General features: G+C 53.0%; 2 protein-coding genes across 5 annotated transcripts in view; one reads left to right on the top strand and one right to left on the bottom strand.

Annotated features, from left to right (window-relative positions):
* Positions 1-778: 778 nt before the first annotated feature.
* On the bottom strand, positions 779-7,955 carry Cdk9 (cyclin dependent kinase 9). The gene is made up of 7 exons (XM_070014161.1): positions 7,239-7,955; positions 6,673-6,754; positions 5,480-5,570; positions 4,773-4,939; positions 4,496-4,667; positions 4,189-4,337; positions 779-1,702 (listed from the first exon to the last, which is right to left on the bottom strand). Exons 1-7 carry the CDS (start codon positions 7,694-7,696, stop codon positions 1,337-1,339), a joined length of 1,485 nt encoding a protein of 494 aa, XP_069870262.1. The 5' UTR covers positions 7,697-7,955; the 3' UTR covers positions 779-1,336.
* A 255-nt stretch (positions 7,956-8,210) lies between these two features.
* Positions 8,211-22,482, top strand: part of Sh2d3c (SH2 domain containing 3C) — a 41,031-nt gene continuing 26,759 nt past the window's right edge. Inside the window, exons 1-4 of one of the 4 annotated variants that reach the window (XM_070014110.1) lie at positions 8,211-8,500; positions 12,362-12,422; positions 12,750-12,935; positions 15,110-15,363. In XM_070014110.1, the coding sequence (XP_069870211.1) occupies positions 15,236-15,363 (128 nt within the window). In that variant the 5' untranslated portion in view covers positions 8,211-8,500; positions 12,362-12,422; positions 12,750-12,935; positions 15,110-15,235. Of the gene's footprint in view, positions 8,501-11,847; positions 11,863-12,361; positions 12,423-12,749; positions 12,936-13,255; positions 13,406-15,109; positions 15,579-17,356; positions 17,442-22,482 lie in introns of those variants that run through there. The other 3 variants (XM_070014116.1, XM_070014103.1, XM_070014119.1) reach the window with 3 other exon arrangements.

The following is a 22,482-nucleotide window of genomic DNA, read 5'->3' as shown; positions in this document are numbered from 1 at the left end:
AGCTTTCAGGGCTGGGAAGGTGGCTCAGTGTAGAGTGTTTGCCTTGCATGCCTAAGGCCCTGGGTTCGATTCCTCAGCATCACATAAGCAAAAAGTAAAAAGCCAGAAGTGGTACTGTGGCTCAAGTGGTAGAGCGCTAGCCTTGAGCTGAAGAGCTGAGGGGCAGCGCCCAGGCCCAGAGTTCAGGCCCCAGGACTGGACCCAAAAAAAAAAAAAGTAGCTTTCAGAACTGACACAAAATGCCTGTCCCTTTAAGCTAGCATCTGATACTGATTTCAGTCTCAAGTCAGAGGGACTGTTGTTCCTCAAAATAACCCAGCACCCTCACGTTGTCCTGGCCTTCCAGCTCCCACCCCAATCCTAGATCCTTCCAGCCCTCTTTTCTTCCAGCTCTTTTCTGCCAGACATCCCCACCCCCTTAAGCCATCTTTGCAAACCTGGTTGATTCGTCACTCCAACCATTCCACCTTTTTCCACCCCAGCCACAGCTCTAGCAAGGGGCCCAACCAGTCTCCTGTGTGCTCAGCATCCTGCGGACTGCCAGGGCAGCACTCTTCTCCTGTGCCAGGCACAGGACAATAGGACATCACAATTACCCGCCCTCTGGGAACTTGACCAGTATTCTGGAAGGTACCCAGAAAAAAAAAAAAAAAGACATGTGTCCTCTTGGATGAATTGGAAGAATCAGGATTTCCAGTGACCTGACCAGCGGAACACTAACGCCTGCCTGTGGGCAAGAACTGAGCGTCTAAATGCAGAAAAGGAACACACAGATGCATACTGGAAAAAAGGCAACTTTTAATTGTAACTGACCATATGTCAACTAGGAATGTCTCTGAACAATTGAACAAAGCACAATAAAATTCTCCTATTGAAGAAACCAAGAGTCCTCACTGGCCCTGGTGCCCCTGAGGGCTAGGCCAAGTGCAGCCTGGCCCAGGGGCCAGCAGGCTGGACTTGGGCTCCCTTCCCAGCTCTATTCCCCCCAATTCCAAGTCACAAACTTCTCACCTCTGGGGATGGCAAGGGACTGTTCCCTCCTCCCACAGCCGTGAGTTTTTATAAAGTCTCTGGCCGGCAGGCCTCCCACTCCACTTGTAATGTCAATGAAGACTACCTGGACACCGTGCTGGAACCAAGGGCCAAGGTGGCCCTAGCCCCACACTCTCTTGGCCTCAGCCAATGTTCCTTCCACGCCAGTCCACTTGCTGGTCATTCCCAGTGCCCAGTGTGGGGAGCAAATAAACTATGTGCTGGAAGACAACACTCAGATGCCCCACTGGTCTCCGCAATACAAGTCAGTGACGCAGAAGAAACAGGAGGCCTGCAGTGGCTCTCAGAAAATGCGTTCAAACTCTGTCTGATTGGTAGTGGCTGGATTTCGGCTCTGGTTGGTGGACTGCTGGGTGATCTGGCTGCCCTTCCGGCGTGGTGGAGCCAGGTACTCAAACATGGATGTCAAGTGGGTAGATAGCATGCCCTTGAGGTCCGAGGGCATGGGGTCTGACCAGAAGAAGTCATGGTTGAGGGCATCGTCGCTGTCGATGCGCTGTGTGGGGTCCAACACCAGCAGCTTGTCAATGAGGTCCAGGGCGTAGGGGTCACGCACATAGGCCTTTAGCCTGTCCTTCACCTTCCGCTTCTGGCCCTTGACCAGCTCTAGCTTTTCGAACAGTTCATACTTGTCCACGTTTGGCCACACCTAGGAAGGTGTGGAGAAGAGAGTTGGGGGAGGGCAAGTGTGCTTTTTTTTTTTCCCCGCTGCTCAAGCACCCAAAGGGCTAAATGTACCCTCATTAGAGGAAGAACTGAACCCTTCAAGGCAAACGTGGCAACGGCCACCACAGATGTGGCACATGCTGAAAGACACAGCACCCATCCAGACCCAAGCACATTTGTTTCACAGAATCACAGTCCAACACTGACTAAACTCTTCCTGAGGGCTAGGGTTTGTATCATTAATGACTCTCAAAAAGCCCTTGATCTAAAAGGGTAGTCTTCACATGGTGGTGCTATTAAGAAGGATTAGACACTTCCAAGCTCCATTCCATTTTCTGGCCTTGGAAAGTATAGCTAGGGGCTACCTGTCCTTTCCTCTCTTCGCTTCCTGACTGCCATGATGTGGTAGCTTTTCTCTATTACCTGCTCCCACACAGGTTTGGCCTCACCTCAGATCTAAGCCACAATGGAGTAAAAATTTCAAATCATGAACTAAATATTTCTTTTTTCCCCCTGGTACAGATAAAGGGGGCTTGACCTCAGGGCCTGTCCCTTAGCTTTCTCACTCAAGGCTAGGGCTCTGTTGGTTGAGCCATGCCTTCACTCCAGCTTTTTTCCTTTTCTTTAGATCCAAGACAGGGACTGGACCTCAGGACGTGCCACTTTCACTCACTGGCTAGCGCTTTACCAACTGAGACATGCTTTCAACCTCCACTTCTAGCTTTTTGGTGGTAAGTTGGGGATAAGTCTCAGGAACTTTTCTGCTCAGGCTGGCATCAGACTGTGATCCTCAAATCTCAGCCTCCTGAGAAGCTAGGATTATAAGCCTGAGTTACCAGCACCCAGCTCTTTCCTACTTTAGAATAAAAAATCTTTTAAAAAAAAATTTTTTTTGGCCTGTCCTGGGGCTTAAACTCAGGGCCTGGGTGCTGTCCCTGAGCTTCTTTTCCTCAAGTCTAGCACTCTAAACCACTTGAGCCACAGCACTACTTCTGGCTTTTTCTGAGTAGTTTAATGGAGTCTCACAGACTTTCTTGCCTAGGCTGGCTTCATTTTACCTTTTTTTCTATTGTAAGGCTTGAACTCAGGTCCTGGGTACTGCCTGAGCCTCTTTGTGCTCAAGGCTAGCACTCTACCACTTGAGTCACAGTGTCACTTCTGGCTTTTTCTGCTTATGTGGTACTGAGGAATTGAACCCAGGGCTTCATGCACGCTAGGCAAGCACTCTACCACTGAGCCACATTCCCAGCCCTTGGGGCTGGCTTCAGAGATCCTCAGATATCAGCCTCCTAAAGTTACAGGCATGAGCCACCAGAGCCCAGCTATTTTTGTCTTTTTTTTTTTTTTTTTGTCGTGGGGGCTGAACTCTGGGCCTAGGCGCTGTCCCTCAGCTCTTCAGCTCAAGGCTAGTGACCAACCTATCACTGGAGCCAGTGTCACTTCCGGCTTTTTCTGCTTATGTGGTGCTGAGGAATCAATCCAGGGCCTCATGCACGTAAGGCAAGCGCTCTCCCACTGAGCCACCTTCTCAGTCCCTATTTTTATAATTTTAAGTAGCTATAGAAAAGGTTTACCATTCACCAATCAGTTTATAAGTACAATGCATTTTTTTTTTTTGGGGGGGGGGTTCCGGTTGTGGGGCCTGAACTCTGGGCCTGGGCACTGTCCCTCAGCTCTTTAGCTCAAGGCTAGCGCTCTACCACTTGAGCCACGGCACCACTTCCGGGTTTTTTCCTTTTGCTTATGTGGTGCTGAGGAATTGAACCCAGGACCTCAGGCATGCAAGGCAAGCGCTCTACCACTGAGCTACCTTCCCAGCCCCAGTACAATGCATTTTGATCTCTATTATCACTTTCATCATTTTCCCTGATCCCTCCCAACTCAACCCCTCTTCTTCGCTCCTTTTCTTTTCTTTTTTTTTTTGTCAGTCATGGGGCTTGAATTCTGGGCCTGGGCACTGTCCCTCAGCTCTTCAGCTCAAGGCGAGCACTCTACCACTTGAGCTACAGCGCCACTTCCGGTTTTCTGGTGGTTTATTGGAAATAGGAGTCTCACGGTCTCTCCTGCCCGGGCTGGCTTTGAACCGCGATCCTCAGATCTCAGCCTCCTGAGTAGCTAGGATTACAGGCGTGAGCCACCAGCGCCCAGCTTTTTTTTTTTTTTTTTTTTTTTGTCGGTCCTGCGGCTTGAACTCTGGGCCTGGGCGCTGTCCCTCAGCTCTTCAGCTCAAGGCAAACGCTCTACCACTTGAGCTACAGCGCCACTTCTTCGCTCCTTTTCAAGTTGCTTTTCTCAGGTATACAATCACAGCAACAGAAAATGTAATAGACAAGAACCAACTGGTGCTAGGTCCTGTCCATCTGCCTCCTCACCATTTCCATCCATTCCACTCCCTCTCCTCAGGTGACACCAACAACAGATTCTCTGTATCCCACGGGAACCTGGGTCTCACCCAGCTTAGCCACATACCTCTGGGGTGATGGAGCCACAGAGCTGGCTGATGAGGGCAAGCTGGTGCTGCTCCGTGTTGCCCTGCATGATAGGGCTGCGGGTCCACATCTCTGCCATAATGCACCCAGCTCCCCACAGGTCAATGGGTGGACCGTAGTCCCGCTCCCCTGGGAAGAAGAACACACCAGAAAGGCCCCTTAAACTCCAGGGCCTCCTGCACCTCAAGGCCCTAGGGCTGGAGGCTTAAGAAGCTCCAGTGGTGGTGGGAGTATGGCCAGGTAGGTGCTTGGCCCCTGCCCCCCTCTGCCTGTTTGGGTGTCCTCACCAAGCAACAGCTCTGGTGGCCGGTACCACAGTGTCACCACACGGTTGGTATAGCGGTTAGGCTGGCTGTTCTTGGCCAGGCTGAAGGCTCGAGCCAGCCCAAAGTCTGCCAGTTTCAGGACCCCATCCCTGGTGATGAGGACGTTGGCTGCCTTCATATCCCTGTGCAAGATCTGCAGGGGCATAAGAGCAGTGTCAGCTGGCTCCCACAGGGTCCTTCAGTCATCCCTCCTCCTCCCAGCAGTGGGAACAAAGACCACACCTAGGTCTCTCCTCACCTTGTTCCTGTGGATGTAGTAGAGGCCGTTGAGCAACATCTGCATGACCCTCTTGATCTCAGACAGCGTGAACTTGACCAAGACATTGCTCAGCAGCCCAGCAAGGTCATGCTCACAGAAGTCAAACACCAGGTATATGCTGCCCTTGCAGCGGTTGTACGGGGAAGCTGATGTAGAAAGAGAGGAAGAGAAAGTTGAAACTCTGCCCCCATCTCACTTTCCCCAACCAGCTCCCACCCTCCAGCCCACCTAGTCACTCATGCCCTCTAGAGCAGCCATTGGTGCATTTCTTCACTGGAATATGTATTCTAAGTGCCTCCTGTGGGATGGTGCTATGCAAGGCTCTGGGAAGAACTGCTCCAATGCAGGAGTACCTAAGAGAGCAGTATGCTATGTCTGAGTCAAGAAGAAGCAAGTGGTCTGGGAAGGTGGCTCAGTGGTAGAGTGCTTGCCTTGCATGCATGAGGCCCTGGGTTCGATTCCTGAGCACTACATAAGCAAAAAAGAAAAAAGCAGGAAGTGGCACTGTGGCTGAAGTAGTAGAGCGCTAGCCTTGAGCTGAAGAGCTGAGGGACAGCGCCCAGGCCCAGAGTTCAGGCCCCACAACTGGACCCCCCCCCCAAAAAAAGCACCAAGTGTAGCCAGTTTTAGGTGTGTGAACAAAGAAGTGCCATATCTCCTTTCTTCACAAGGTCCACATAACTTACCTTTGGTTCGACAAATCTCAATCAAGTTGACCACATTCTCATGTTTTAGAAGCTGGAGGATCTTGATTTCCCGCAAAGCTGTAATGGGAAACTGGGAAGGAGAACAGAGGAAGTGGTAAGAGGTAAACAGGAGAAATCAAGAATGGGCCCCCTGAGGTTTACACTAAGAGACACTAACTGGGAGCCAGAGTTAAGACTATGCTCTATGAAACCAGTGTTGATGCCTAGCCTGTAGAATGGGGGTCGGTAGTAGTATGACATCACGGAAGCCTGTTTGATACAACTAAAACATTGGTATAAACACTTTAAGTCCATGATTTACCAAACGTCCATGGTTTCAACCACTGAGCTTTATTGCATTGTATGTCGGTTGGGAAGATGAAAAAATTTCTTTAAACTAGGTTCTAGCGGCTACTCAGGAGGCCTGTGATTTGAAGCCAGGCTGGGCAGAAAAATCCAAGACACTCATCTCCAATTAACCAGAAAAAAAAGACCTGCGGCTCACACCTGTAATCCTAGCTATTCAGGGGACTGAGATCTGAGGATCATAGTTTAAAGCCAGACTGGGAAGGAAAATGGACAACACTCTTACCTCTAAGTAACCAACAAAAAGGGATGTGGCGCAGTGGCTCAAGTGGTATACCACCAGCCATGAGCAAATAAAGCTAGACGAGAAGGTGAGATCCTGTGTGTGCACCCCAATACTGACACAAAAAAAGAAATGTCCTGAAGGGCTGGAGTACTGCAGTTACAGGGTGCTTGCCTAACATGCATAGGCCTTTGTGCTCTATTCCTAGCACCACACACACACACACAACTTAAAGAGAGCAAATCCAATTTTCTTGCTAAGTAGATCTGAGAAGCTTGATGGGGTGAGAGAGGGTCTACCTGGTCTCTTCCCCTGAGTTTTAAGAAATGGGTGTATGTGTTTTCCTTTTACTTCCAACAAAGTTAAAGCTAAGCTAAAGTCATTTTGCATTTAACTTCCACAACCACAGTGCACACTAGGCATGCAACGTCGAGCTGCCTCTCCTGGATCCAACCATATTTGCCCAACAATTAAACGTCAAATACTTCAGCCTTTGAAAAGTCATATTTCCTGCAATACGTAAATTTCCAAACTACTGGTTCAAATTGGATCTGTATCTGAAACTCAACGCTCAGGGCAGCAGCCCACATGGGCCCGTACTCACCCCCTCTTTCTCGTTCTCCATCAGCACTTTTTTCAGGGCCACCTTCTGGCCGGTCTCGCGGTGCTTGGCCTTAAACACCTCCCTGCGGGCAAAGAGCAGAGACCCTTGAGGGCTCAGTGGGCGCTACAGCCGGACCCGCCCTCCCCAACCGGAGGAGGGGCAGCGGGAAAGCAGGAGAGGCGCGGGCAGGGCGGGGATGAAACAGAGACCTGGACACGAGGCTACTCGGCCACTCCGCCACTCGGTGTCCAGAGTCTCTCGCCCAGCCTCTGCCACCTTCCCTCGATTCCCCTTTCCTCACCCAAGCCCCACGCGGGGAGATTCTGCTCCCCAGAGGGGCGTCTCTACCACGCTCCCCGCCCTCCACCCGGGACCGGGCTCCGTCCCACTAGCCGGCTCCGGCAGGCCGGGACCGAATACGGCGTGCCGCGTCGCCTCGCAAAACAAGGGGACAATCCAGGGGATCGGAGGCTTCCCGACCACCCCGAGCCGAGCTCTGAACGCCCCGACGTTGGCCTTAGAAGTTGCAGGCCCAGAGCACCCGGCCCCTCGGGGCCCAGCCTTACCCGAAGGTTCCTTGGCCAATCTTGGCAATTTTCTCATATTTGGTCACTTCGTCACAAAAAGGGCACTCCACTGAGTCGTACTGCTTTGCCATGGCTGCTTCTAGCGCGCCGCCGCCGCCACCGCCGCCGCCGCCGCCCCCCGCCGCAGCCGCCGCCGCTCCCGGTCCCGCCGCCGCGCTCCAGGCCCCACCGCGGCCGCGCCACTTCCGCTTCCACTGCCACTTCCGTCCTCGCGGCGCCGATCCCACCTCTTCCGGTCGCCGCCCGCCGCCAGGCCCCCTGGGACTTGTAGTTCCCGGGAGGCCAGGGGGAGCGGGAGCTGCAGAGGCGCCTCCACCGCCGCCGCCGCTGCCCCCACCTCCTCCGCCGCCGCCGCCACTGCTGGCGGCCACCCCGATTGGGGGCGCGGGGAGCCGGGGCGCTGGCGCTGGGGCTCGGGGCGGTGCGTCTCGCTGCATCGGCCCGGGCCGCGCTGCTGCCGAAGCTGCTGGCTCTCTGGCGCCCGATCCGGGGCCAGCCGCAGTGCCCTGCTCCTCCTCCTCCGACGGCGCCGCCTCCGCCGGGCTGCGCGGGGCGGCAGGCGGGGGGGCGGCTCCCGAGCCGCGGCCTGGGGGCTCCCTGGCCGGGCCCGTGCCCGGGGTAGCCGGGCAAGGGGGCCAGACGAGAAGAGCCGAAGAGGAGACGGCCGGAGAGCCCGGGAGGGGGCGCGTTATAAAGGGGGAGGTGCCCGGCCTCGCCCTCCCCTCCCCCTCCGCCCGCCCCTCCCGCCTCCTCCCACTCCCCGCGGCCGCACCTGCCGCCGCCGCTGCCGCCGCCGCCGCCGCCGCCGCCGCCCTCCCGCTCGCTGTCCGCCGGCCGCCCTCGACGCGTCACCGCCCGCGGCCCCTCCTCCGCCTTCGGAGGTGGGGCCCGTGCTCGACACCTGACTGCGGCCGCCCCGCCGCGTGCCTCAGTTTACCCCCCCTCCCTGCTCCCCCCAGAGCCTGCTGCCTCCAGAGCTACGAGAGTGCTTTCCCAGCCCCCAGAGGCGAAGGCCAGAAGCGCCCGGGGAGCGGCCTTCGGCCCTGGGAGGAGAGCACGGCCCCCCGCCGCCGCCGCCTCCGCGGGCCCCCGCCACCCGCCGTTGACATGGCAACAGACGGCCGCCAGGGGGCGCGGCGACACTGGAGGCGGAGAAGGAGCCGAGCTCCGGCCTTGTTGCTCTGGATCCCGGGTTCTTGGGGAGGCGGGGGCGAGATCCCTCCTTGGCTGAGCTGCACCAGGTCGGTCGTCGCAAAATTAAGGGACATTGGTTCCGCACTTCGTGTACTAAGGAAGTTTCTGGGTGTCCTCCTGAATCCTGAATCAACAGCCCCCACGGGCGGGACCACCAACCCATTTTACAGAAGACGTAGAAAGGGAGGTCGTTTGTCCAAGGTCACACAGTGACTAGGCTGGGTTTCTGGTGTGAGAAAGTTGATCATGACTGCATCTTATTTCCCAAGCCCCTCCTGCCTTCAGAGCTGGGCTCGCCGGATCCATCTGTACCCTTGCTTATCTGGAGGAAGCCCTCTGGTTTGCGCCCATCTTGGCTGAGACGCTTCTTCCTAGGAGATAGACATGGCTCAGATGACCCAGGCGACTCAAGAGGCCCTGGTCTGGGGAAGGCCCCTACAGAGGAGGTTCTAGAGCACCCTTCCTGAGAATTTAAGGCAGCTAAGCCATATGACAGGGTGTGAACTGGGGCCAGCTTCTTGACTACATTACTGAGAAGCAAAAAAAAGCTGGGTGTGACCAGTGCCTGTAATCCCATCATGTGGGAGGCGGAGGCAGTCGGATCAAGAGTTGGAGACCAGTTTGGGCTACATAGCAAGAAGCAGAGAGGCTGTTGCCTAAATCAGGGGTAGGAAGGGAGAAAATCATTTTAGTAATTACAACTTAAAGGAAAATAAATGGTCCCAACCCTACACTTAGCTCTTTATGGGAATTATCTCAACTGTCACTCAGACGTGTGAGGTGGGCAGTACTACCACTTCTACTGTGCCCTTAAGGACCCTGACACTCGGAGGTGACATCACCTGCCACACTGGTATTTAAGACAGGTCAATCTGGCACAAACCCTAAATATTTCCCTATCAAGACCCGGTTGAACCAGGTTACAGTCCCAAGGCCCAGGGTGCCAATGTGAGAGATGGGAGGTAACAGTAGCATTGTGATTCTGTCCTGGGCTGGCTCTGTCCTATCAGACTTTAGACTAGGGCTGGGACACCTGCTGGGTTCCCATGCACACTTCCAAGTCACATCCTGTGGGCAGAGGCCTTAGCAGCTCCCCATGATGTTGTCACCTCCACCCCAACATCCCTGACCTGAAACCCGACAACTGCCAATCACTTCCCTTCAGTGTCTTGGGCTCTAGTCATTCCCTGGGGTAAGGTAGGGGTGATCAGCTTCCTAGGGTGGGAGCTTTGACTACTTAGTTCTCCTCATCTAGGGCAGAGAATGGCTGGGGGATAACCAGAGCCTTGTCCCTCCATGGAAACTGCCCCCGCCCCCATCTCCCTCCACCTCTTCATCCTCTCCCTGCAACTTCACAGGAGGTTATTATTGGGGCGGAGTAACAGAAGAGGAAGCATGCTCAGAGCAGAGAAGTGGCCTGGCTGAAAGCCAGAGAGGAAGCCTTGGAGTTGGGATTCAGAGCTAGGTCTCCTTGCTTTCAAAGTACATCATTCCACTAAACCAGCAAGACCAACCCAGAAAAAGCATGTATGGAGCCTAATGGTCTAGCTCCTGTAGAGCATGGGACCAGAAGGGTGAGCAGAGAGACCTACCAAGAAGCTCGGGCTCTGTGTGGATGACATAAGACACAGATGAATGAAACAAAACAATGCTTTCAGTAGGAACACATTTCACTGCTACAAGATCACAGGAAGGAGGTGGTATTTGCTTAAAGAGGTGACAGGACTTGTTCAAGGTCATACAGGAGAGGCCTGAACTCAGGTTGACCGGGACCCAGTCCTTAATAGTACCTGCCTACCCACAGAACCCCTCTTGTTCCCCTCCACAACCCTCTTCCCTCAGTGGCTCTATGTGAGTCAAATGTCTGGGATGGAGGTAAGAAATCATAGCAGCCAGCTATTAATGGCTCATGCCTATGATCCTAACTATCCTGGAGGCTGAGATCTGAGGATCATGGTTCAGAGCCAGCCCAGGTAGGGAAGTCCCTGAGATTCTTATCTTCAATTAACCCCCAAAAAGCCATTAGTAGAGCTGTGGCTCAAGTAGTAGAGCCCTAGCCTTGAGCACAAAAGCTCAGGGATAGTGCTCAGGCCCTGAACTCAAGCTCCAGGACCAGTACACACACACACACACACACCAGGACCAGTACACACACACACACACACACACACACACACACACACACACACACACACACACACACACACACACACACACACCAGCAGGAACTGGGGCACTGGTGGCTCATGCCTGTAATTTTAGTTACAAAAGACAGATCTGAGGATTGCAGTTCAAAGCCAGTCCGAGCAGAAGAACTCAGGGACAGTGCCCAGGCCCTGAATTCAAGCCCCATGACCGGCAAAAAAAACAACATAGTAGGATTTTGGGGGGAATCTTAGCTCAAGCTGTCACTGGGGGAACTTGAAGGAGAAAGAAGAACAAGGGAGTGGAGGAGAATGTGGCATTTGTAGCAAGTTTCATCTGGGTAGAGGTCCTAGTCCTCCAGAGGAGAGAAGGAAAGCACTCGGTTGGTATTCATGGCTGCAGCGTGCCGGCTGGCCTCCAGCCACAGGCTAAGGAGGGCCTGGGGGACAGCCACCCGCCAGGCGGTCTCCAACCACACTTGTAACGGCCACTCAAGGAGGCACAATGGGGCTCTGAGCTCAGTGGAGCTACTACACTGAGCCCCATTCATTCTCCTAGGGACTCCAGCAACTGCTCTGGCACCCTGGCCAACAGCAGGCCCAGCTGGAAGGCTTATAAGGCACCACCGCGACACAACCTCTTGGTAGCTAGCATTCCCAGGCCCCTCACACCATGTTTTTGCTTACCAGGGTTTCCCTGGCATGGCCCAGTGTGCTAAGGCCAACAGCTCACCCTTCAACCACAGAACCAGGGCTTGCTGAGCCTTACCCTTCCCGCAAGCTGACCCTACTTTACAGATGAAGAAACTGAGGCCCAAAGAAACATGCTGTATAGCCAGTTGAAAGGTAGCCTGGCTACGAAGCCACCACTGGTCACCAAGTCACACTGGAACTGTTCCTGGAAAAAAGCCAGGGACCCCTTCCTCTGTCTTCCACTAGGAAGACCCCAGGTTCTCACCAGGCTGTAAGCCCCCAAAAGTTGTGACACTTGGTTGTCTGCCTTGTCTCTGTTCCACTTGGGACTCAGTTTCCTCAGCTGTTAAATGGGGGCAGTGTCAGATCAGTTGTGTGGATTCAGATGACCACCAGTGGAGACTTCCAACTCTGCCAGGTACATTCTCACCCCAAAGGTCATGATCCACAAACATCATTCTCTTAGGGCCTTGGGTTTTTCCCTTTGCTCCATCAGATTTATCTGGACCCTTCCCTCCCCCTCAAGGAGCATCATCACAGAAGTGAGCACCTCAGGCACTACAGTTGGACAGGTGACCTGACTTTTTGTGTCATTTTCATGGAGAGTGCAGGAAAGATGCCATCTGACTTTTTTTTTTGTCAATCATGGGGCTTGAACTCTGGGCCTGGGTACTGTCCCTCAGCTCAAGGCGAGTGCTCTACCACTTGAGCCACAGCACCACTTTGGTTTTCTGGTGGTTAAATGGACATAAGAGTCTCATGGACTTTCCTGCCCTGGCTGGCTTGGAACCGCAATCCTCAGATCTTATCCTCCTGAGTAGCTAGGACTACAGGTGTGAGCTACCAACACCTGGCTTCCATCTGACTTTTGAGCTCCCTCCCTCACAGCTCCACAGCCAACCTGAGGCAGGATGAAATGGCAGATCTGCAGCTGAGGGTGTGGTTTCGTGGAAGAGTGCTTGTCTAGCTTGGGCAAGGCCTTGGGCTCAAACCCCAGTGACAGAGGGGAGGGGGGAGAGGATTTCACACCTCTGCAGGTTTGCTGCACACTTTGTATTGTCTCCATTGTAGAGATTCAGAGACTGAGGCTTCAGCTGTGGAAATACTTTATCAGCAGCACACCGCACTGGATGTGAGTCTCCTCGTCTTATGGCCCACGCTGCACATGTGCTAGTACCCTGTGCATGGTTTGTACATGGGAAGTTGCATTTGTGTATCTGTCCTGCCCACATAAATGCATACACATACACACACACACACTTTTGGGGCAAAAAGTCACCAGCTGTGTGGAAAGGAATATGGAAGGGTAAGTTGTAATCCAGCCTTTACCACAACCTGCCATGTGACCTTAACAACTCCCCCCCCCAGTTCTCTGTGCCTCAGTTTCTCCATTTCTGTCCAATGAGTGTGATAGGTCTATCACCTCTCCACTACCTTATCAGACACCCATTCCTCACAGGCTCTGCTTAGTGCCCTGGTCCCTGTGAGATGGGCCCAGCATGCATTCCCTGCTCACAGAGAGGAAACTGAGGCTCAGGGGAGCAAGTTTTCCAGCAGAAGTTATCAGCCAAGATTCGAACTTGGAGCTGAGTGACCAGAGCCCACAGGCCTGTACTCTCATCTCTGCTACCAGTCTGTCTCCCAGGTACTGAGTCCTAGAAGAAACCACTCTCACATAAGCCTGCCCCTTGGTTTCCCAGCCCCTGGGCCAGACCCCCGACAGCTGTTGGCAAGTCCCTACGACCCCCGGCCCAGTGGGCTCCATTCCCAGAACCTGTGGTTTTGTTCTCCCAGGCCTTCAAGGTCCCATGGGCTTGTGGTCTGCCCACTGCCCCTGCTGCTGGGGCCCCGGAGGCCCTCGGGGGCTGAACTCCGGAGGCCCCAGCCCCCGCCCCCTGTGGAGAGGGTGAGAGGGTGGGGCCGTGAGAGTTTGGCTGGTTTAAAAATACACAGAGGAAGCCAGCGAGAGGGTAAGAGAAAGGGGAAGGGGTGGTGAGAAAGATACTTCAATCTTGATGTCCACAAGCCCCCAAGCAGCCCCATGCCAGCTGGCCGGGGGCTTTGTGCAAGTCGCCAAGATGACAGAGGGACCCAAGAAGACCAGCAGAAAGTTCAGTGAGTGTAGCTGTTTGGCATCTGGTTCTTTATTGCTGTCTGGTTTCTGTTTCTCTGTCCATCACTGGCTCCCCTCACAGAGTTGCTCTTGCCATGTGCCCGCACTCTACCCAGGGTCTCTGTCTCTCTTCCTCTGGCCAGGTGGGTCCTCTTCTCTGGCTTCTTAATGTCACTACCCGTCTGTCTCATCCACTACATCCTGAGCTCTCCCCAGCCTCCCTGCTAGGCACAGGGAGATCGATCACACCTGGGTTCACGCTGGATCTCAGAAGGATATCTTGCGAGCTAGGGGGAATTGGAGGAATCGTGTTCTCAGCCACAGTGAGACCAGAAGCTATTAGAACTAGACTCTCATTTCTCGTTCTTTCCCCAGGTGGGTCCTCTCCTGGCCCCCTCACAATTCTGTCCTTGGATTCCTTCAATTAGACAGTACTCAGTAGGGTGGGAGTGGGGTGACAGTGAGATATGGATGAAAATAGAAACTTTCCTAAAGCCTCCCGGGCTAAGGAGCAGGGTTCAATCCCAGGTCCTGGACTCTTATTTCCCTCTCTGATCCCATCACTCTTTCCTCCAGATCTCTGGTGTTCATGAGATAAACCCAGTGGTCAATAGAAGTCAGCGGCCCCCCTGCTGGTCACTAACAGAATCTCTGCTCAAGGCAGGTTGTCTAGGACCAGGGCACTGATTGACAGTGCTGGTAGCTAAGACCAGGTTTGGGGGGGTGGCGGGGGGTTGGCAGGGCCAGGAAGAAGCACCGGGGCACTGCTCCCACCTCCAGCCTCAGCCATAGCCTGTGTGGCCCTGCGCAAGTCCTTTCCTCTCTCTGAGCCTCAGTTTCCATCATTGTCAAATGGCTAGCATGGGTGTGAGGAACTGAGGAGCTGGAGGAAGCCCAAAGTGAAAAAGGCTGGAGAGGTTTTTATGTGTGTGTGTGTGTATGTTTTTGTTTTTTGGCGATCTGGAGGCTCTAAGGAAGGAGCTGCTGTTACTGAGAGGAAGAACAGTCCCACAGCTGGGGGCAGGGAGGAGTGACCTCACAGCTCATGCACCCCCGCGGAAATGGGGAGATGGTATCACCCCAGCTCTGAAACTGTGGTCTCAGCTGACAGGAAGGAGAAAACCACAGACAGAGGTCAGAGACCCTCAGGCTAGAGAGGCCCTCACCCACCCCAAGGACTCAAAGGCTGACTGGACACCCCTCACCTCCCCAATAAGCCTGCATGCCCATACAACCCCATACCCCCCCAACATGCTTTATGCCAATTGTGTCTAAATTTAAATCTCAAGTTCCTCATCTGGAAAATAGGGAAGAAGTCATGCCTATAGTGTGCAGAAACATTGTCACTGTCATAGTCATCTTTGGTACTAAAATATTCTATGTGCAGGTTTCCATGTGAGATCTGTTATTTACATCTTCAATCCTGCTGCTGCCCATAGAGGTGTACTGATGAGAAAAGTACTCAGATCAAATAACCAGCCTAAAGAACAGGAATGCATGTCCAGGGCTCTGTCTCCAAAGCTGCCAGCTTATTCCACTTCTAGGAGCTGTTTAGAGAGCAATTAGAAGGGATGTCGGTGAATAGTCCCCCCCTCCCCTCCCATTGTCCTCAGTGGACCCTCACTGAGCAAAACTCTCAGGTACTGTTTATTGTATGGCTGCACCCATGCTCATTAATTCTTTTACTTCCCCTTCCCCCTTGCTAGAGTTCTTCAAGTTCAAAGGCTTTGGGAGTCTCTCCAATCTCCCTCGGTCCTTCACTCTGAGACGGTCTTCAGCTTCTGTTAGTGCCCAATCCCATCAGGAACCTGACCTCTTTGAAGCCACACAGGATGACATGGTCCCCAAGAGCCCTTCAGCCTATGCTCGCTCCAGCGACATGTACAGCCACATGGGCACCATGCCTCGCCCCCACATTAAGAAGACTCGGGGCCAACAGGCTGTCCAGAAGACCCAGGAGGTGAGCCCTGAGCCCCAGCTGCTATTTCAAGGTCTGCCTGACCCACCAGACATGGAGGGACCCAAGGAGGTGGTGGCGGGGGCTAAGGCCACCCTGGAAAACACCCCAGAAGTGAGACCCAACCCTTCAGCAATAGAAGTGAGAAAGTCTAAGGACCTCACAGAAGATGCAGACATAAAGGAGGAGAGAACCCCAGAGAATATGCCTCCAGAAAGGTAGGTACCACCAGGAGCATGGGAGGGAGCATGCAGGGATGATGGCTTCAGCCTCCTGCCAATGCAGCCCCACCCCCAACACCCCAACACAAACATCTGGGCTAAAACAAAAAGCAGTTACAGGCTGGGAAGGTGCCTCAGTGGTAGAGTGCTTGCCTTGCATGCATGAGGCCCTGGGTTTGATTCTTCTGCACCACATAAGCAGAAAAGGCCAGAAATGGTGCTGTGGCTCAAGTGGTAGAGCACTAGCCCTGAGCTGAACAGCTAAGGGACAGCACCCAGGCCCAGAGTTCAGCCCCCATGACCGACCAAGAAGTTACCCTAGCCAGGCACTGGGAGAAACCTTCACTGGTAACTAATTTTTCAGAAGAAAACTAGGAAGGAGATACTACTGCTACTACTGTTTCTCTATGACAGATGAGGAAACTGAGATTGGGGAGGGGAAGCCATGGGGCCCCATCAGGCTGCACATCCTTCAAGTGACAATGCTAGGATCTGAAGTGTTGTCAGTCTGACTCACAGTGCTGGTAGCCTCCAGTCAGGATGCCATGGAACTGTGATTTGAGCAGGAATCTGCTTGTCTCTAGCCACCTACCCCATTGTACCTACCACCTTCTACATACACCCCAGGGCTGGCTGTGTACCTTACACCCCTCTGCCAAACCAAGGGAAACTCAGAGCCCAACCCACCCAGTCAGGAGTGTTTGTGGAAATAAAGAAGCTAGTGCCATATGAGCCAAAGGAATTCCAGGGCCAGATCTGGGCCTGCCTTAATAGCTTTTTCCTTGGGATGATACTAAGCATAGCCTCTGTGTGCTGAGCTATGTAGCTGATCTAAACACTCCCCCACCTCCCACTCCCACAGCCTGTCATCCCTCTCTCCCTCAGTGGAGAGACAGCACCTTGTGAAGCGGCTGACAGTATCCAGGTGAGACCTTGCCTCTCACTAGCCACATTGACTATGTGTACGTCTGTGCCCTCTCTAAACGGCACAGTGACAGTACTTGCAGGGTGTGGTGAGGACTTAGGACTAACTCATTTGAAAAATCTTCACACGGTGGCGTCTGGCACACTGCAAGCACTCTGTAAATGGGAGTACTGGTTTTTTTTTTGGTCGGTAGTGGGGCACCGTCCCTCAGCTTTTCAGCTCAAGGCGAGCACTCTACCTTTTGAGCTACAGCGCCACTTCCGGTTTTCTAGTGGTTTTATTGGAGATAAGAGTCTCACGGATTTTCCTGCCCGGGCTGGCTTTGAACCTGGATCCTCATATTTCAGCCTCATGAGTAGCTAGGATTACAGGCGTGAGCCACCGGCGCCCAGCTGGGAGTGCTATTTTTATGAATAATTAAACTAAATCTTTTCCATCATCACTGGCTGCCCGAGACTGCCTTCTTCTCATTCTGGCGTGGAAGAGCAAAGATTTTTATCAGGAAAGAAGGCCTGACAGGTCCAGGGATACTCTAAGTCACCCCAGGTCGGATTCTTCCCTGGGAGCCTGGGGCCTCCCACCAAGAACGCTGATTGGTTCTCGGGAGCGGGGCGGGGCTGGACGTGTTCAGGGGGCGTGACCCTTCCGGGAGGGGCGGGCCTGAGTGGGTGTGTGCTCAGATGGGGCGTTTCCTCTTATGTCCTGTGCAGTGACGGACGGGAGGGGCGTGGCTAGAGAGGAAGTGGGTGGGGCGTGTCCTTCCCGCTGGGGCTGAACGTAGAGCTAGGCGATCAGGCCCCGCCCCCGGAGTGCTTCCCTAGGCTCCGCAGCTCAGTGGCCTGAGAAAGGCGGGAGCCACTGGACTAAGGAGGTTCCTCGGCTGCAGGCACCATGACTGCAGTGGGCCGAAGGTGCCCCGCCCTGGGGCCCCGAGGGTGAGTGACCACACTGGGTCTGGCAGGGCCAGCGGGGCTGGATGGGGGCTAAAATGGTCTGACAGGGAGGTCCACCTCCCTGGGGCTGATGACAGTCTTGGGTATGGGTTTAGCATCTTAGTCTTTTCCATGTTGGCTTTCTTAGAGTGCAGCTGTGTTCACTGCCCTAGCCTCAACCAGGCTGAGCATCTGCTCATCTACTTAACCAGCAGCTCTGAGCGGGGAGGTGCCTTTATCATCCAATTTTTATACAAGGAAAGAGATGTTTGCTTGCTAGTTTGACACAGCTGATGGAAACCAGAACTAGGATTTGGTTCCACCTTCCCAGCATGTGGTTGTTCTTTCCTCCAGGGTTAGGGGCTCTGAAAATGAGTTGAGAAACTTTGAAAATGCCAAGTATAAGGCCCATCTCAAGCCTTTCCCCTTCCCTGGTCCTGGAGGTGCCTTTGGCATCAGATCTGGCCTGGAGCTGGCTAAGGAAATGGAGAGACTCTTCTTCCCATTACCCAGAGCATCCAGGGGTTACAGGAACAGGGTTAGCAAGTGCCCTCTTGGTGCCCTGTGATCCAGCATCCCACCTGCCCCCAGGGATTGTTAAAGTTTTCTCCCAGGAGTCCTGGAACTTCCAGCCCTGTGTCTGGGTGTCAGAAGAGCTGCCTGCCTGTGTGATTTCAGGCTAGCCCTGCTGCACGATGGGCCTCTGAATCCCCAGTAGCTCACATAAGTCTAAATGTTCTCAGAAGATTCATCCAACTTGTGAAAGAGGGCAGTGGGAGAATTGCCAGTGGGCAAGGGTGGGGGTGGACCCCTTCCCTTCCTAAGTGTCCAGAGAGAGCAGCTGAAGCCAAGGGAGATGGTATCCCTCCCCCACCCCTGGGAGGCAGGGTGCACCTGGAGTGGAGGAAGGAAGGGGAAGAGGTGAGGCTGCAGGAGTTTCCTGGTGCCTGGACCATGTTGAGATCATGGATAAGCAGGGAGGAGGGGCCATCTTCTTCAGCCTAGCCTTTCCCCCACTGCCCAGGGACCACAGCCTTCTGTAGGGAAGCAATAGCATGTCCCTGAGAGTCCTGGTCCCCACCCCCAGCCCAAGTTATACCCAAGGAGGCAAAACTCAGAGAGTAAGGGAGTCTCAACATAGCCCATCCACACAGGAACTGTCAGGCCAGAATGCACCACAGAATGTTACTGCATTTCATTAGCACGGAGGCTGAGGCTGAGGGGAAAAGGGACTTTCCTGGGGTCATAGATAGAGCCAGATTTGTTCCCAACACTGACAAACTCCTAAGCTCAAGATCTCAGCATCAGGTCACATCCCTCCCCACCCCCATCCCCTTCCAAGTAGGTAGGTATTGGGCTTCAACCCAGGGCATGAGCACTGTCCCTTAGCTTTTTTACTTGAGTAACAGCCCTACTTCTGGCTTTTTGCTGGTTAATTGGAGATTAATAGTCTCAGGAACTCTTCTGCCCCAGATTGCTTTGAATCGTTATCCTTAGATCTCAGCCTCCTGAGTAACTAGGATTACAAGTATGAGCCACTAGTTCCTGGCAACATTTTTATTTTTGCAAGAGGAAATCTCAATGCTTTTTCTTTTAGTACTTCATTATTTATCTTTTTATCTTTCTGTGTTTTTTTTTTGGTGCCTGTTCTGGGGCTTGAACTCAGGGCCTGAATGCTGTCTCTGCGGGGTTTTTTGTTTGTTTTTGCTCAAGGCTAGCTCTCTACCACTGGAGCCACAGCTCTACTTCCAGCTTTTTTTGGTAGTTAAGTGGAGATAAGAGTCTCAGACTTTCCTGACCAGGTTGCCTTTGAACCATGATCCTCAGATCTCAGCCTTCTGAGTAGCTAGAATTATAGACATGAGCCACTAGTGCCTGGCTGTCATTATTTATTTATTTGCCTACTTTTTGTAAGTACTGGGGTTCACCCTCAGGGCTTTTTGTTTGGTTAACTTGCTTGTTCAGCCGGCACTCTACCACTGGAGCCACATATCTAACACAGCTTTTTTTTTTTTTTTTTTTTGCTGGTCCTGCGGCTTGGACTCAGGGCCTGTGTGCTGTCTCTGAGCCTCTTTGTGCTCAAGACTAATGCTCTACCACTGGAACCACAGCACCACTTCTGTCTTTTTGGAGTAGTTTATTGGAGATTAGAGTCTCACAGACTTTCTTGCATGGGCTGGCTTTGAACCACAACCCTCAGATCTCAGATCTCAGCCTCCTAAGTAGCTAGATTACAGGCACGAGCCACCTGCACCCGGCTCCAACACAGCTTTTTGCTAGTTATTTTTGCTGGAGACAAAGTCTCACAAACTTTTCTGCCCAGGATAGCCTTGAGCCATGATCCTATGGATCTTGCTTAGCTTTGTGAGTAGTTTGGATTGTAAGCGTGGCCACTGGTGCCCAGCTTTTATCATTATTTCAAATGACTTTTTATAATGCTCTGGAAAATAGCAGGAACCCACATTACAGATTATGCTATTGAAGTCATTATGCTATCAGCTGAATTAGTATTCATTCATTTTCATATTTACTGAAGTGTACCCACAACCTAGACCTGTCCCAAGCTTTAGGAGCACAGCAGATTAGTCCTCTTTTTTTTTTTTTTTTTTTCTTGCCAGTACTGGACTTGAACTCAAAGCCTCATGCTTTCACTTGGCTTTTTCACTCAAGGCTGGTGTTCTACCACTTAAGTCACAGCTCCACTGGTTGCTTGCTGGTAATGTGGAGATGAGTCTCAAGGATTTGTCTTCCTGGGCTGGCTTCAATCCTTGATCCTCAGGATTTCAGCCTCCTGAGTAGCTAGGATTACAAGCATGAGCCAATGGCAACAAAGCCAGCCTGTTTAAAGCCCCCCTTCCAGTGTGGGAGAAACACATGGTAATCCAGGGAGATGAGTGATATTGGAAACTACTGAGAAGATTTACAATCAAATGAAGGGGCAGAAATTAGAGGATCACACATGGTTCAAGGCCAGTCTGGGCATAAAAATTCAAGTGATTTCAGCTGGGAATGTGGCTTAGTGGTACTATGCATGAAGCCCTGGGCTCGATTCCTCATTATCACATAAACAGAAAAAGTCAGAAGTGGTGCTGGGGCTCAAGTGGTAGAGCTACAGAGAGGCTCAGGGACAGAGGCCTGAGTTCAAGGCTCAGGACTGGCAAAAAAAAAAAACAAAAAACAAAAAAACCATGATATTCCATCTCAACCACTGGATGGGCACTGTGGTGCATGCCTGTCATCTTTAGCAATGTGGGAAGCACAAGTAAGAGGCTCACAGCCCAGGTCAGCCTGGACATAAAGAAACAAAGTGAGACTCTGCCTTGAAAATGATCAAGGCAAAAGGGGCTGGGGCCATGGTTTAGGCAGTAGAGCACCTGTCTAGCAAGTGTGAAGTCCTGAGTTCAGTCCCCATCACCACTAAATATACCTATTTCTCAAGTAAGGGTATTGGTCTTGGGGGAAAGGGTTAGTGATGGCTATGTAGGAAGATTAGTCAGTAACAAAGTCTCAGTGAGAAGCTGACCTTTGAACAAAGGAGAGGAAGGAGCAAACCTTCTGGGCTCTCTGGGAAAGGGTGGACAAGGCTAAAGGAACAACATGTGCTAAGGTCCTGTGGTAGAAACATTTTTGACATGTTTGATAAACAGCAGAGACCAGAGTGGCTGGGGCAGAAGACGAAGGGACAAAGGGGAGGAGAAACTAGGAAGGAAATGGGTTTCAGATAATGTATAGCAAGGCCCTGGCTTTAACTTGTCAAGATGGGCACCATGGCTCCCTCTAGCCCCTCTGCTCCACTCACAGACCTATAACCCCGGCCCACCACCAAGGGTTTGGAAGGAAACTGAGCCTGAAGCCAGTTGCCAGCCTAAAAGAGAGCCGGGGCCAAGACATCCCCCTCCTCATTTCCTTTTGGAATGTTGATTCTGATCCAAGAATTCCCAGCTCTCCCCAGAGTCCCACGACCCTCTCGGCCCTGCAGAATGACGTCAGCTGCCGGGCATCTGGTAGCGATTACCCACCGGTGAGGGGGTTGCACTGGGCCCCGGCAGCCTCCTTGGGCTCTAGGCAGCTGGTCCTTGTCTTGTGAAGGGGCCCAGCTGCTTCTGGCCCTCATTTCCTGTGGAGACTTTCTCACAGTCCCCGAGACCCCCGGACGCCTTGGGCTGTGGGAACGAGGCTGGCTTGGGAACGATGGGCTGTTCCCCCCATGGCCCCACCTCCCCCATCCCCCATACCTCACAGGACCCTGTGTGCAGGCTACTGGACCTGTGTGGGGTGAGGGCTGGGCCTAAGGGGGTCAGCTACCTCAGCAGCTCAGATACCCTGTGTTTGTGCCACTAACGGGATAATGGCGGCATCTGCTTCACGGGGGCCTGGTGAGGCCTGGCTGTGGTGACAAGAGCGAGGCTCTTCCCGAGCCTGCACTGAGAAAGCCCAGAGCCTGGGAGCTGCTTGTGTAATAGGGAGGGAAACTGAGGCCCTGAGGCGGCTCTTGTACAGGGTCCAGCTTCTTACTTCTGGCCTGGAGTATGTTTGGGAGCCCCAGGGTCTTCTGTCTGTCCATGCCATTTCCTCCTCCACATCTTGGTTCTCTGCTCTAGTCAGTGAAGCTTAATTTTTCTTTCCCTCTCCTTCCCCTATCTTCTTTCTTTCCTTTGCTCCTAACTTCTTCTTCTTCTTCCTCCTCCTCCTCCTCTTCCTCTTCCTCCTCCTCCTCCTCCTTTTCCTCCTTAGTCTTCTATTTTTGTGCTGCTATTGGGGTGTAGACCCAGGGCTAAGATGCTATCCCTTAGCTTTTTCACTCAAGGCTGGCTCTCACAGCTCCACTTCTGGCTGTTTTGTGGTTAATTGGAGAGAAGAGTCTCAGACTTTCCTGCCCAAGCTGGCTTCAAACAGTGATCCTTAGATCTCAGCCTCTTATGTAGCAGGGATTACAGGCGTGAGCTACCAGTGCCTAGCTCTCCTTATTTCCATCCAGGCCAGCCCTGTTCTAGTCCGAGCATCTGTGAGTCCTTGGTCTGGCCCCATGCTTCAGTTTGCTGCT

The sequence above is a fragment of the Dipodomys merriami genome, unplaced genomic scaffold (assembly GCF_024711535.1).
Source record: "Dipodomys merriami isolate MVZ:Mamm:240054 unplaced genomic scaffold, mDipMer1.0.p SCAF_11, whole genome shotgun sequence".
Taxonomy (NCBI): domain Eukaryota; kingdom Metazoa; phylum Chordata; class Mammalia; order Rodentia; family Heteromyidae; genus Dipodomys; species Dipodomys merriami.
The sequence above is the reverse complement of the archived record's forward strand: the minus strand, read 5'-3'. Positions and strand labels throughout refer to the sequence as shown.

Bases quoted from the DNA above. Each gene is read 5' to 3' on its own strand.
- Cdk9 (XM_070014161.1), bottom strand. From the start codon at position 7,696: ATGCAGCGAGACGCACCGCCCCGAGCCCCAGCGCCAGCGCCCCGGCTC. The intron at 6,755-7,238 runs GTAAGGCTGGGC...CTTTGCCCGCAG, and splicing joins ATTGGCCAAGGAACCTTCGG to GGAGGTGTTTAAGGCCAAGC. The intron at 5,571-6,672 runs GTGAGTACGGGC...TCTCCTTCCCAG, and splicing joins TGGAGAACGAGAAAGAGGGG to TTTCCCATTACAGCTTTGCG.